At 40.8% G+C, this 15,915-nt stretch overlaps 1 protein-coding gene across 1 annotated transcript; it reads right to left on the reverse strand.

Moving 5' to 3' along the window:
• Positions 1-1,282: 1,282 nt before the first annotated feature.
• LOC101828856 (olfactory receptor 140) lies at positions 1,283-2,259 on the reverse strand. The gene has a single exon (XM_005064967.2). It carries the CDS (start codon positions 2,189-2,191, stop codon positions 1,283-1,285), a length of 909 nt encoding a protein of 302 aa, XP_005065024.1. The 5' UTR covers positions 2,192-2,259.
• Between the last annotated feature and the right edge of the window lie 13,656 nt (positions 2,260-15,915).

Here is a 15,915-nt window from a genome sequence, read left to right on the forward strand (position 1 = left end):
GAGAACAGAATATGCAACAGAAATGTTTTCATTGTGGTCCAGTTTTGTTTTAGAAATGAAGTTACAGAACTCTAACCAACAGCCTCCTTGACTAAATTAAGTACTCAGCTCTCAGGTGAAAATGAGTGTTCATGGTAAAGCTGAATATTTTCACAAAACAGGTTTTATGAATAGAAATCCATGTCCCTCACAAAACCAATATATCTATAATATGATGCCCTTCAAAACATATAAATTTATTCAATGCACAGCCTTACTTAATGCCACAAAATATATTTCTCCTACAGTAAATACATGCTACTAGTTTTAGAGAAGAAAATACTTAAATACTGGATACAAACAAGCTGAAAAAATCATTCCTCAGGTGTGTAAGGCTCCAGTGATTTTGAGTCTTTCATATGAAGACATAATTCTGTGTAAAACTCGGACATCGACACAGACCCTGGCGGCAGTAGGGCCACGGACCCATACACAACCCCCAGCTTCAGCCCTGGCCCAGAGTCTCCATGCCACCAGGTAGTAGTATGTGTCATTCATATCTATCTGGATGGTCCCAGATGGAGCATGACCCTTGGACACCAGCATGGGCCCAGATGACTGCTCAGACCCTGGGCAACCACACAGCCTTCAATTGTGGCAATAGCTATAGATGTTGACTCAGACCTTGGCTGCTATAGGTCCACAGACCCAAACATGGCCCTCAGCAGCAGCCCAGGCCTGAACCACACCATGGCCGTGGGTGGCAACACAGGCCACCCAGACTCTAGTGGCAGCAAGTCCCTTGAACACCAACAAGGCCACATGTTGCAGCCCAAACCCAAAGCTTCCATGTGACTTTTGTGGAAACATGGACTGTGGATGTTAACACAGACCCTGTCTGCTGTAGGGCCAGAGTCAGACATGATGTTTGGCCACAGCTTGGGCCTCGACAACGCTGTGACCCCGGGTGACAAGCAGATCTCCCATATCAGCCTATGCCTCATCTGCTTCACTTCTTCATTCTGCCTCTTTCCACAGCACATGAACTATTCAGCTTCTCTTTTCTCTCCCACGACCCTACCACACCCTTGCTTATCATAATAGGAACACCTGTCATGAGTGTCTTCCCATCAGCCTGGACCCAGAGGGCCCAGGCTGGCCTGTGGGTGACTCGCCCCTGCCAACATTCATGTAGTTTTATCCTGAAATTTTTGACAATTACTCAGGTCCCATACAAAATATGAATTCTTATAGCTATGATTTATTTCCCCACTGTTAACTTGTGTCCTCCATTCAAAGCCCCTCATTTTCTCCAGAGGTTCTTCATGGCATTTTTCACCTCTTCATTTCTCAGAGTATAAATCAGGGGGTTGAACATGGGTGTCAAAATACAGTAAAACACAGCTACAATTTTGTCTATGGACAGAGTGGATGATGGCCGCATGTAAATGAATATACAGGGCACAAAGAACAGAGCAACAACGGTGAAGTGGGCCCCACAAGTAGACAGAGCTTTCCGTCTCCCCTCTGCACTGTGGGACCTCAAGGAGCGCAGGATGACAATGTAGGAGACAGCCAGCATGAGGAAGTTCACCAGGCAGATCACACCACTGTTGGCCACCACCATCAGGCCAATGACATAGGTGTCGGTGCAGGCCAGCTCCAGTAAAGGGTACAAGTCACACACAAAGTGATTGATTATATTGGGGCCACAGAAGGGCAACTGAAGGACCAGAAGGAGCTGAACTGATGAATGCAGGAAGCCACCCAGCCAAGCCACTGCCACCAGCACAACACAGAGGTGCCTGGTCATGGTGGTGGAGTAGTGCAGGGGCTTGCAGATGGCTACATAGCGGTCATAGGCCATCACCGTGAGCAGAATGATCTCAGTTCCTCCCAATAAATGAGCCACAAAGAACTGGGCCAAGCATCCCTCAAAAGAGATGGCTCTCCCCTCATGGAGGGAGTCAGCAATGAGCTTGGGTGTCATACAAGAGGAGTAACAAGTATCGATAAATGACAAATATGAAAGGAAAAAGTACATAGGGGAGCCCAGGGTGGGGCTGAAGATGATAGTGATAATGATAAGTAGGTTGCCCCCAACAGACACCAAGTAGACAAACAGAAAGAGCACAAACAGCATCCTCTGTACCTGAGGGTTCTGGGAGAGTCCCAGCATAAAAAACTCTGTGATGTTGTGTGGATTATCCATGAAGTCACAGATGCATCCAGAGACTTCCCAGGACGTTGAGTTACTATCTCTGAAACATTTCAAGAAATCTGGGTCTGGATGAAAACAGTTGTTATGGAAAATAGTTAATCTAAATTCTGAATCCCTAAATAAAGGTCCATTAGTAATATAAAGCATGAAATCATGTTATTTTTCAGCTAGTTATTTCAAGCATAAAGTAATAAGCCAAATAAATACCTCTCAAACTATTGCAATTTTTTGCTTTGGGGCGTATAAGAAACAGTTCTTTGTGTGTGTGTATGTGTGTGTGTGTGTGTGTGTGTGTGTGTGTGTGTGTTTTGCATGTATATATGGATATTCATATGTGTGACATGCATGCATGTGCAGATGCCAGAGGTTGACATCAGGTGTCTTTCTCAGTCACCCCCATCTTATATATTGAGGCAAAGTCTCTCTCACTTGTACACAAAGCTTGCAGATTCAGCTAATCTAGTTAGACAACTCATTCCAAGGATACTGGAGTCTCTGACTCATGCACGCTAGGATTACAGCTGGTCTGTCAATCTGCCAGCTCTTATGAGAGTGATGGGAATCTGAATTCTGGCCCTCACACTCACACAGGAAGTACTTTTCCTGCTGGGTCATCACCCCAGCCTAAATTCTTTTATATTTCAATATGGTTTTTGTTTGTTTGTTTGTTTGTTTTGTTCTCTTTGGGTTTTTTTTTTCTAGCCAGGTTTCTCTGTGTAGCCCAGGCTGTCCTGGAACTCTCTCTGTAGACCAAGCTGGCCTCAAATTCATAGATCCACCTGCCTCTATATTCAGAGTGCTAGAATTAAGGGCTTGAGCCACCGCTACCCAGCTGTTACTTTCATTTTATTTGTTAAATATTATTATTTTTAAGACAATTTTTAAAAATCAATTCTTTTTCTCAGAATAAAAGCAACCTTAATTCATAATTGAAATAAAATACAGGTCTCTGAAACAATGTGTGCCTCTGTGATAGAGCTATGCAAATGCCAATTGTTTCAATTGTTTATAGAAGTATCAAGGCTTTTTTTTTTTTTTTTTTTTTTTTTTTTTGGTTTTCGACACAGGGTTTCTCTGTGGCTTTGGAGCCTGCCTCTGTCTCCCGAGTGCTAGGATAAAAGGTGTGCACCACTAACGCCCCGCATGGTTGTCTCTAATTCCTAACCTAGGACGTATGAGCAGGAGGAGCAAAAACTCAAGGTCAGATTGGTCTATTTGAGACCTTGTTTCAAAAACAAACTAACAACCAACCAAACTACAACAGCCTTTTCCAGCCGTATCAAGCAGATTTCCTGTTCATCCAGTGTCCCTACAGAAGTGGATCAGGGGCAGCTGAGGGTTAAGAACTTGATATGAAGGAGAATACTGACCTGGAGGTTGTGATTCAGAGGTAGATTGTGTGTTTAACATTCATGAAGTCCGGGATTCATACTCCAACACCAAAACAATTAATATATATGAAATAATTGTCCTTGAGTTGCTTCAAGCCTTCTTAAAAAACAATTTTTAGAGTATAAAAAGGTAAACTTTGTAAAAAAGAAAGAGGTGTAAAATGTGCTGGTACATACTGTATGTATGCTTTTTCTTTTAAAATAAAACAAATTTCTTCTTGAAATGACTTTAAATGGGTTGGACCTGAGTTCAGTATTACTTGGGTTGAAAGACATATTTTATAAAAAACAAAAAACAAAAAACAAAACACTGAACAAATTTGTGAGGATGACTCCACTGGATAAAAATACAGCTGTAAGGTAAAAAGCTAAGCACTAGAGTATTTAACCCTGATATCTTAGAAAAATAAGCCTACTGAGAGATTTCTGAATAACTCAAATCTTAAAAACAGTTGATATCCATTCTTCCTCTTTTTCCTTAAAAGCTGATAGAGTGGTTGGTATTATCACTGATTCACACAGGGAAGGTATCTCTATTCATTCACTAAGATGCTACTCTGCCACCTTCACAAGAGATGGAAAACTTGGCTCTACATGATTCTAGAATGAACACGCAGGTCTTCTGTCTCCAAATTAATTCTACCCCTTGTGTGTTAATCCTTTAATATAGGTCATTAACACAGTATGAATAGTGTGTCTCAAAAGCAAGAGATAAAATTTTATATGTATTAAAATGTGCATGGGATCCTTGTTAATCACGTCTAGGTGGACTTTGTTCTGTTATCTCATTTCTCATGGTTAGAATAAGGTTAAATTTTAATTTTGATGTAATAGAAAAATCAATCTTTATACAAGGAGTAGGGTTCTTTTGCTATTTAGATGGTTGAATACTTTATAAAGTTAAGAGTTTTGTACTATGAATTAAACAATAATATTGTATTCACAGAAATGTATTTGAAATGTTAATTTAAAAAGAAAAACTTGCCAGTCTTTATGGAGGTTTTACAATGGTAACCTTTAGTACAATGCTATAACTATACTTCATGATAGTCTAGTATGTATTTTATGAAGATATGGATGAAAGGAGTTTGAAGGTCCAAAACACAAAGAAAAGTTTAAAGAGAAGAAAGGTTGCTGATGATGACGATGGTGTTGTTGCTGGTATACACACATTATTCCAAATTTTAAAGAGAAGAAAATGATAATCACCTTTGTATGACCAGTGCACACTGTATGTTTCTGTTCAAATATCACACTACATTCTACTGTTGTAAATAATCATTACATATTAAGAAAAATTTGAAAATGGTGGGGGAAAACATATTCCATTAGAATATATTATGTAATATGTTACAAACAATAGTCAGCTTAAAATAAATAGATTTAAACCTTACACTTTCATTTAAAATAACTAGTTATAGACAGTTTCTCTACTTTCTTTTGCAGTGTAAAACTTCTAACTTACAACTCTTCTTTCCAATTCAAATGGACACTTCTTCAATTTGAACTCATTTAACCCCATCTCTATTTACTTTCTGAGTTTCATGTTCCACCTATCAAAAGGATAGAACCAATCCTTACTTATCTCATAATTTCAAAACTGGTCACCATATGTTATCAGATTTTGTTCCTATTAGAATACAGAGATAATTCTCAGTGGTTGAGAGGCCGTAGGGTTCAAACATTAGAAATAAGTTCAGATTTCTTGCAGCCAGGTGAAAAGACAGACATAGCCAGGGAGTTTTGTAATCCCAGCTCTGTGGGAGGCAAAGGCAAGAGGATAACTGGACTCTACAGCTACCAACTTAACTCCAGGTTCAGTGAGAGACCCACCTCAAGGGAATACAGTAGAAATTAGTAGAAAAGGACACCTGGAATCCTCCTCTGATATATGCAAACCTACACATACATGTATGTATACAGTATACTCATACATATGCACATACAGAGAGAATCCATTCACTATTCATCCATTTATCCTTGTATTTATTCTAAAGCATTCCACAAACCTTCCCCAAGGACCAGTTATCCTCAGCTTTTAATGTAGGTCAATTCCTGAAATAAGCTGATGCTCTAGTAATATCATAGTCTCTTCTACCTTATAGCTCACCCAAATTCTGGCTCAGCCAAGCACATGATAGTCACAATGACATTAGTCAGTCATCCAATCATGTCATTACCCAGTTGCCTAAAGCTCTCTTTACCTTTGAAACAAAATTTCTGCATTCTGGCCACATCACAAGGCTGCAGCTACTGCTGGCATGCCCACATTATGCTTCAGTGTCCATTCTTGAACACTGTCGTGTGCTACAGCCATGCCACACTACTCTAAACACCCTATTAAGTTATGCTCAGTCATAATTTCCCAAATACAATATCAGGGAAATGGCCCTGGCCTTATACAACATTTCTATTCTAGTAGAGTCCTTCTAAACTAGACACCAATCCCATTCATCTCTGTGAGAAAGTCAATGTCTTCCCCTACCACAGCTGTATTATAAAGCCACTAATGCTCCTTTAATAGGCAATAGTATCTCCATTCTAGCTCTTTGTATACTGTGTCCCCTGAATGGATGGGGAACACGGCAAAGGGTGGGGGGAAGTGGGACCTGGGAAGAAGAAAGGGGGTGAAGAGGAAGAGAGTTGGTCATGGGGGAACAGGAAGTTGAGGGGGTGGGGGTAGAATAGGGGGAAGAGGGAATCATAGGATCGAATACAGATCAGGCACCAGAGCGACCTCGAGTGATCTAAAGGGATAACACCAATTGGCAAGCTAAGCAATAGTGGAGAGACCACTTCGAATGCCCATTCCTGATAATGAACTTGATGTCTATAACCATCCGGGAGCCTTCATCCTGTGACTGATGGAAGCAGAGGCAAGCACACAATTAATCACTGAACTGAACCCAAGGAACCCAGTGACAGAGAGAGAGGAGTGATGAGCAAATTGGCAAAGAATGGGCTGGCAAAACCAGCAGAGACAGCTGATCTGAACAGGGGAGAGTTCTTGGACCCCAGACTGACAGTGGGGAGGCCAGCATGGGACTGATTTGGACCCCCCAAATGTGAGTGTCAGCGAGAAGGCCTGGGCAACCTATGGGGCCCTGAGCTGTGGATCAGTGTCTATCCCTGGTATACAAACAGTCTTAGTGTGCCTATAGCACAAAGAGGGATGCTCTCTCAGCCTGGACTCTTAGGGGAGTGCCTGGACTCTACCCAGAGTAAAATGACAGACTCTAGATATCCCCTATGTGGAAGGATTTGGCAATAGGGTGGGAGGGTGGGGGGTAAGGGGAGTGCGGGAGGAGGGGAGGGAGAGGGAACTGGGATTGACATGTAAAACAAGCTATTTAAAATTAAAATAAAAAATGATTAAAAAAAGCACAAGGAGTTCTGTGCCTTAAAATACCCACATGGCCAGACCTTCAATGTTTTGTAATGTAATGATTGAAAACTAAACCCAAATGATGTAGGGAACTTAATAAAAGCAGAACTTAAGCAGAATTATTTTATATCCTGACATGGCAACTGACAAAATCAAGTGGATACCTTCCATATCATCTGGTCTTCCTTCTCCTGTATTGAGTGAGTACATTCATTAAATGTCTTTATGGATTAAAGAAAGTTCCCACCAAGAGAGAATTGCAATGAGAAACTACAGTTTACTATTCTCTTCTCTAGCTTGGAAATCTATCACAGTCTAAGCAACTGAAAACAGTCATCTCACCCATGTAAGAGTTACAGGAGACCTCTTAAATTGTCACCTCTCAGGCTTTTCCCCCAAAAGTCCATAAAGGAAAAGGAGTTTTATGATTGTGGTGGCCATTCTTGTTCATCAACTTGATTGCATCTGTAAATAACTAAAACGCAAATGACTGGGCACAGCTATAGGGGATTATGTTTTTCTTAATTAAATTACTTGAAATTCCATAAATTGTTGAAAACCCACTTCTAATCTAGATCTCTGAGGTGGGAAAATTAATCCTTTGGGGCAGGAAGATCCACATAGAAGAAGGGATCTTTCTCTCTCTTTGCCTGATTGCTCTTGTTCTCACTAACAAATCCATTCCTTCACTGGTATTTTACAGCCTCCTCCTTCAGGATTCCAACATGTACTGAAAACCAGCTGAGATACCAGCCATGTAGATTTAACAACCATGATTCTTGGACTTTCCATTGCTAGACAGCCATTGTTGACTAGCTGGAGCACAGTCTGTAAGCCACTGTAATATCTCATATATATTATACATGGGATGTTAGAATGGCATATATGTATATATACTTGTGTGTGTGTGTGTGTGAGAGAGAGAGAGAGAGAGAGAGAGAGAGAGAGAGAGAGAGAGAGAGAGAGAGAGAGAGAGATTCACTCTATAAGGTCTTTTCCTCTAGAGCAGTGGTTGTCAACCTTCCTAATACTGCAACCCTTAATATAGCTCCTCATATTGTGGTGAGCCCCAACCATAAAATTATTTTTGTTGCTACTTCATAACATGATTTTGCTAGTTATGAATCATAATGTAAATGTCTGATATGCAGGACAGGTGATATTCAACCCCCAGTGGGGTCCTGAACCACAGGTTGAGAACCACTGCTCTAGAGAACACTGATCAATAAAATGGCAATCTTCCATAATCCTTTTGATTCTTAAAGGTTAAAAATTTGACCCAGAATGACTAAGTAGCCAACCCAAGCCACAAACACTGCCCCCATGCCTTCTGACTCCCCAGTTTGAACCCCCACTTACGTCACACCATTTCCTCTCAAAACCCAAGTTATCAACAGGAGGAACAGAAGGCAAAGAAAGGTTTGAACCCTGATTTTTGCAATGAAACATACCAACTAAGCCTTTCAGAGGAAATGGAAAAAAGACAATTGCAAAGACTAAATAGATACCCCAAGTCATTAGACAAAATTTAGGAAACTATTGAAAGAAGTGGAAAATTTTACCATGACAATTTTTAAAAATTACTGTTTCCTAAAGCATTGTTTATTCATTCTTTCTTCTAAATGTAACTTTGTTAAGTTACCACTTTTGCTTTGTAAATCATATTATACATTTAATATTTATCCCAATTAATGTTATAATATGTAATGTTTAATAATTGTATAAAGACCTTTGAGGAATTTCCAATTTAGATAGTTAATACCAAAATATAAATTACATATTCCTCTCACCCTAGCCAGTAATAGATATCAAGAGATTTTCTATATTTCATCATTTCTTTTTTAATTCACATATCATTATTCATTATTAATATGGCTATTTGTGCACGCACACACACACACACACACACACACACACACACACACACACAGGTGCAAGCACATGCTCCAGGAATGGCATGAAGATGTCCTGTCCTGTAATTTTCCATCATGTTCCCTTGGAACAGAATCTCTACTGAGCCTGGAGCTATGCTAGCACCCACCCAATAAGCTCAGCAACCCTTCTGTCTCTGCATCCTCGTACCCCTCCCCCACTCTGGAGTCATGGGTCTTCACAAACCACACCCAGCTATTTTACAAGCTTAGGCTCAGGTCTTCATACACTTACACAGCAGGTACTTTTGCCCACTCAGCCACTCCCCAGTCTTCAATTCACATTGGTTTAACCACTATGCATCCTGAACAGCAGTTTATGTTTTTCTATGTAATGTCTTCTCTCTTCAGAAAATCATTCATGCTACAGAAATTAGTCTATGCTCAGTGTTGTCCAATCTCAGCCTCCCAGATGACAGTCTAGAGGTTTCTTACCAAACATCTTTGGGTACTGGTAAAGAAGAAAAAAGCTTTTCACCATTTCCATATTTATGTTTTATATTTGATGAAATAGACAGTCAAGACCTTCATAAGCATTACATTATAATAAAATTGTAAGAAATAAGTGTACAGACTTGGAGTCTAGTATCCCTACATGATCCTGCTACATATCCACAATGCAGAGGCAGTAAGTCTCACATATATCACAAATATCTTCTTGTAGTAGGAATCATAATTATCATAATGGAGAAAAACACTTGGAGGGAAGACTAAAAGTTAGAAAAGACATTGACTGTGTGTGGTGGGGGAAATACATGGGTGTTTTCATGTGAGTATGTACATATATGTACATGTGCATGTGGGAGCTAGAGATCCTCACTGGGTGTCTTGTTTTCTGAGGCAGAGTCTTTCACCAATTTGGCTAGAATGCCTAGCCAATGAGCTCCAGGGACCCACCTACCTCTGCCCTACCCAACACTGAAGTTACAGGCATGTGCCACCACACCAGGCTTCTTATGTAACTTCTGAAGATTCTAATTCAGGCCTCATGCTTGCACGGCTTTACTGTTCTGACTGAACCATCTCCTTGGCCTAATCAATCTCTCTTTTTTTGAGAAAATTTTATCTGCATGTTATTATTCTATTTGAATGTGTCAGAATTGTACCGTGCATATTATTTCATCATTGCAATAAGACTGAAAGGCAAGTCTCCCCCTGCCCAGAATAGACAACAACCCACAAATGGTAGTAAAACAGGATTTCGTATCTAAAGGGAAGAAGCATTCCTGATGCCTAGTGTGTGAACTTTCCACACCAAGCACCACTCCAGTTCTCTACAGACACCGTCGCTTGCTCTACACTTACTTCAGTGCAGACGCTGCCAACACAGAGTTGGCCTAAACCCCACAAATCAAGGATTCAGTGCCCTAAAACTACTCCCAACTTAGGATACCAACGTGAGTAGTGGGTTCTCAGGTTGTTCACACTTGTATCTGAACCACAGGTTCCTATGGATTGTTGATTTAATTGCTGTCTTTACTTACTTACAAATTTTACTGGTTTGCTATGATGCATGCAGCTAGACACAGTACTGTGTAGGGTGAGGTCCATAACTTGTCAGCAGTGCCCCCGCATCCTTTTTGTGTGACTTCTCCTTTCCTCTCTTGACTGTCAGTCTGCAAAATTTTCAGAAGCAACTGTCATATAATCTTTAATGGTCAGTCTTAGATGTATGAGTGAGGTCTTCTCAGCTTAAATGAATTTCTCTTGAAACTCTGACCAAGTATTACAGTTTTACAGGGGTATAATACATCTGTGTGGAGCCCTAGACATCACACAAGATGACAAGCTTCTAGATGAACAGGGAGAGTTGTAAAAAAAAATAAAGTGCAAGTTTTGTGAACTTGGAATGTATGTTGTATTTAGATCATGTCAGCCTCCATTCTAATCTCTTCCCATGCATTATTACATTCAACTCCACCACTTCTTCATTTTCATGATGAGGTTGCCAACACTTGCCCCAGAGAGTTTTGAAGGGTCAAACAAGAAAATATATGAACACACTGTGGCCACCAAAACCCTTCCAAGCAAAATTTAAGTTGTTATTTGTTATTAACTAGTCTGTCTCTTTTCTCAATTCAAACCTTTAAATCAAGTATAAAACAATTTCAGAAGTTTCAGTGAAAATTCAGAGAGAAAAGTAAGCTCAGAGTCCTATTTTAAAAGTCCAAGAGGGGAGCTGGGGAGATGACTCAGTCAGTAACATGCTTGCAATGCATAGATGAGGACCTGAGTTCACATCTGTAACTCCAACACAGGGGGAGAAAAGGCAGATCCCTGGAGTTCAGTGCTCAGTCAGTCTTGCAAGAGCCATCAGCTCCAGGTTCAGTGAAAGAATCTGACTTAACAAAAAGAAATATTACTAGCATTAACATCTGCCTTTCACTCACACACATTTAACACAAATAACACACACACACACACACAATTTTCAAATAGGTTATTTTGTTGCCTTCTAAGAACAAATATAAAATAGAACTTAGCAAAAATGTTATCAACAATGGAGAAAAACTTACTTGTATGGCCATGTTGAAAATTGACAGACTTAACTATGGTACAATTTTATCTTCTTGCTGAAGCTTTGAAAATTTCTGAAGTTCCACTTGTGATTTTTGGGCTCTGACTGTAAGAGCAGTTCCTAACATGCTTCATATTGCAACCACCACAGCCTCATGTTACCTACAGCTGCCCTACACCCTGGCCTCTGTTTTCCTGGCTCTCTCGAACCAGAAGCAAGAAGAGAATTAGAAAAACAGATGACTGTTCTTCCTCCCTAAACCCAGTAGTGTTTGACTTATTGGATTAAGTCCTTAAATAGATGACCAACCAGAATGGGAACAGCGTCACATATTATTTTCCTTCCTTTCTGAAAACCCGAGTAAGTTGAAGATATCTTCCCTGGGTGTCTTAAATGAAGACTCAACTCTTAAAAGAAAACAACCTTTTCTACCTCCCAAGTTGGAAGAAGTTGGCACTAAACCAGCAATTTAAACACAATAGTCCTCGGAGGCCCTGTCTTGGCCAAAGCTCATGTGTGATGATATAGAGAGCTGGACAAAGTCTAGAAGAACTGTAACCCCAGATTTCTCAGCTTTGCACAGTCACACTTCACCATCCAAATAAAAAGTCAAATACCCAATCTTAGAGGCCTATGGGTGCATCCTTACCTAAATCTTTATTCCCAGCTTTCCCTTTGGGAAAATAATTCAACTTGTATCCTTGAGTCATAAAGCAAGCCCTGAGCAGACACCTAATCTTCTGGTGCTTTTACTTTGAGCTGGCAAAACAATAAGAAATGAATATTTGTGTTTGAGCTATTTTGAACTAGTATTCTTATTGTAACCTCTCAGGTAAACTAAGAATATAAATTGTGCATACACCTGAAACTACCAAAAGACTTCATGATGGTACACATGTAGGCAAGGGTATATAGCAACAGAATCTCTTAAACCATTTCTAGTTGTAGTGTATATTGGTTCAATCACTTTTAAAAGCAATTAAGCATACCCTTCGACAACAGTAATTTCACACCTAACTGCATATGCCAGAGAAACTGAGATGATATTTTTTTCTTTTTTCCATATATTTTTATTTAACTTTTTTATGCATGTCACTTTCAGTTCCCTCTCCCTCCCCTTCACCCCCACCCCCAATCCTCCCAACCCATCACCCCCACTCCACCCCCCTCTGCTCCCCAGGGAGGGCAAGCACCTCCATGAGGGATTTTCAGGGTCTGTCACATCATCCTGGGAAGGGCCCAGGTTCTTCCTCATGTGTCCAGGCTGAGAGAGCATCCCTCCACGTGGTATGGTTTCCAGAGTCCTTCTGTATGCCAGGAATAAATACTGCTCCACTCTCCCAGGTTCCACAGATTGCCAAGGCCTCCTCTTTTCTTCTCTTCTCTTCTCTTCTCTTCTCTTCTCTTCTCTTTTCTTCTCTTCTCTTCTCTTTTCTTCTCTTCTCTTCTCTGTCACCCAGGTTTGGTAGGAGGGTGTCTGGATCAGTCCCATGCTGGCCCCTCAGTCATCAGTCTGGGGTCCATGTGTTCCCCCTTGTATAAGTCAGCTGCATATGTGGGTTTGCCAGCCCAATCTTGATTCCTTTGGTCATCACTCCTCTTTGCAACTGGGTTGCAGGAGTTCAATTTGGTTCACAGCTATGGGTGTCAGCCTCTGCCTCCATCAGCCATTGGATGAGAGTTCTAAAATGGCATATAAGGTAGTCATCATTCTCATTATCATGGGAGGGCATTCAAGGTAGCCTTAATGCCAGTTGGTGTCATTCTTGTAGATCTACAAAGGTCTCACTAGTGCCAGATCTCTCCTCCAACTTATACTGGCTCTCTCTCTCTTCTGGTATCTCCCATCCATTTCTCCTCTATTCTTTGTACTCTACAAATAAAGCTTGCTGGAAGATCAGAGGGCAGAGCTAGCCACTAGCTAACCATATCACTTCCTATCTGTCTGTACTGACCTCTAAATCTCTCCATTTAGCTAGTGGCTTTCTATACCCATAGATTAGTACATTTCTCATCCCTCGTTGGAAAAGCTTATTTTTACAGTAGTTGCAGTCATTTCTTGGCAGTTACCAAAGTTCTCTATTAGGACTTAATACCTGCTCAACAAGAGGGAAATCATGTCTGGCGCTGAAATCCTAGCCAACAATTCAGGGATAGTGAAATCATGGATCTTGGAAAAGAACCTACAACCTCAACTTTACTAAACCATCATAATCTCTAATTATATTATAAGCATTTGTCTTATACCCACAGATATAAGTGTATTCCTCACCCCTCAATAAGGAAGCTTCTCTTTGAAATGGACAGAGACCATTATAGAAAACCACAACCAACCAAAATTCAGAGTTGGGGAGCCCAGTTCCAGCTGATACATCTACAGCACAACTCCCATACCTAAGGCTCACAGATCATTGTAGAAGAGAGGCCTGAAGGATTGTAAGAGCCAGAGGATCAGGGAGTTTTCTGTGAGATTGTCTGCTAGAAATGTCAGAAGTTACAACCATCAAGTCTCACCATTGTGGCTGCCTAAATATAAGCTGAACAAAGATGACTGCCATTGGCCATGCCAGAGGAATAGGGGGCAGCACTTGAAGTTCCAGGTGTCAGCCTGCCAGAAGAAAACTCTCTGATGGGGCAATTCCATTTAGGCAAGGCCATGGGACTGCAGACCCTGGAATGTCTTTTGCTTCTGCTGTGTCTTTACATGTTTGCTGCTGCTCTCCTTCTTTGTTACCTAGCATGGTGTGAATGGATGTGGGATCTCTACTGTCTGCAATATAGCGTGTTTGTCTCATGAAAACATCCTGCTCTACTACACATTTTCACCTGTGAATTGTCAAGAAGACGATCCTTCCCTAAGCTGCACTGTCTAATTTAACAACAATAATGATAGCCTATACAGAGTTTTGATGAATAAAAATAATTCTAAGGCATGTTTAACAGCTAGGGTCTGTGAGTTTCACCTAAGGTGTTTCAAGGATTATAGTGCAAGTTAATTATTAACAATTGAGTCCAAGTAGTCCAGCTACTTTAAATTCTTTTAACCTTAATGTTGGGAGATGTTCGCAGGTTTCAGAGTGCATCACAGCTGAAACAAAGCTTTGAAAATAACAAAGTTAGATTAAGATGATTTGGTAAATAGCTTTGAAGTGAAAAAAAACAAGAATACAATCTAAAGTTTTAGAAAGGCAAATAATTGAATGCATAACTTAGGGTCAGAAAATAAGAACAAAGCAGCCGAATTATCATTGCCTGATATAACTATCTTACTAGGACTGGTTGATGACTAAAGGTGATAATTAATTTCTTATACCCATTTTTGCCCTCAATCTCCTGATACAAAAAAAAAACTATTGATGTGTGGATATGTACCCTAAAGACGTAAAATATAGGAGCTGACTAATTGTTTTTCATATATAAAAGTTTAGGTTTGTGACTCCTTTTAAGATTCCTTATAAGATTTCTTGTCAGCCCAACTTCTACTTGCCCACTCTGGGACCTCCTAGCCTGGGGACTGCAGGCAGGTCAGCTTGCCCCCAGGCTAACCAAGCAACCACAGCAATGTGCTAATACAGATCCCACCCACCAGCAGACAGAGTAGCTCAGACCTGCCTGCACCTACCTTGAGACAGATCAAAGTACTGGACCTGCTAGCACCCACCACAAGAGAACCTTGGACCCCTACCCACGAGGAGAGGAAGAGACCCCACCTGTACCCACTGGAAGAAGGGATGGGAAGACAACAATATAAGAGTCAAGACCAGGCTGGTTAAAACCACAGAAACAGCTGACCTGACCAAGGGGGAGATGATGGACCCCAGACTGATGGCTGAGAGGCCAGCATGGGACTGATCCAGACACCTGAACGTGGGTGTCAGTGAGGAGGTCTCAACATTCTTTAGGGCCATGGGCAATAGATAAGTATTTATCTCTGGCATCCAAATGGACTTCGGGAGTCCATACCACATTGAGGGATGCTGTCTCAGCCTGGACACATGGGAGAGGGCCTAATCCCTGCCAAGGGATGATATGACAGACTTTGCAGATCCCCCATAAAGGGCCTCACACTCCCTGGAGAGTGTAGATGGGATTGAGTGGGGGGTGGGGGAGTGGAGAGGGTGGGGGAAGAGGGGAATAAAAGAGAGCTGGGACTGACATGTGAAACAAGCTTTTTTCTAATTAAAAAAAAACAAGAATACATTCAACAACAGAAAAATAAATATGACACCAAAAGAGTCTAGGGACTCTACAACAGCAAGACCTGAACATCCCAACACAGAGGAAGCAGAAAATAATGACCTTACAAACAACTTCATGAAGATGACAGACACTCTAAAAGAGTAAATGAGAAAACCCTTTAAAGAAATGGCAGAAAAGACAAATTAAAAATGCAAGAAACAATTCAAACAGTGCAAGATTTGAAAGCTAAAATAGAGACAATAAAAAAAACACACACAGTCTGAAGGAATGCTAGAATTAGAAAAGGTGAG

The sequence above is a fragment of the Mesocricetus auratus genome, unplaced genomic scaffold (genome assembly GCF_017639785.1).
Source record: "Mesocricetus auratus isolate SY011 unplaced genomic scaffold, BCM_Maur_2.0 Super-Scaffold_100004, whole genome shotgun sequence".
NCBI lineage: Eukaryota > Metazoa > Chordata > Mammalia > Rodentia > Cricetidae > Mesocricetus > Mesocricetus auratus.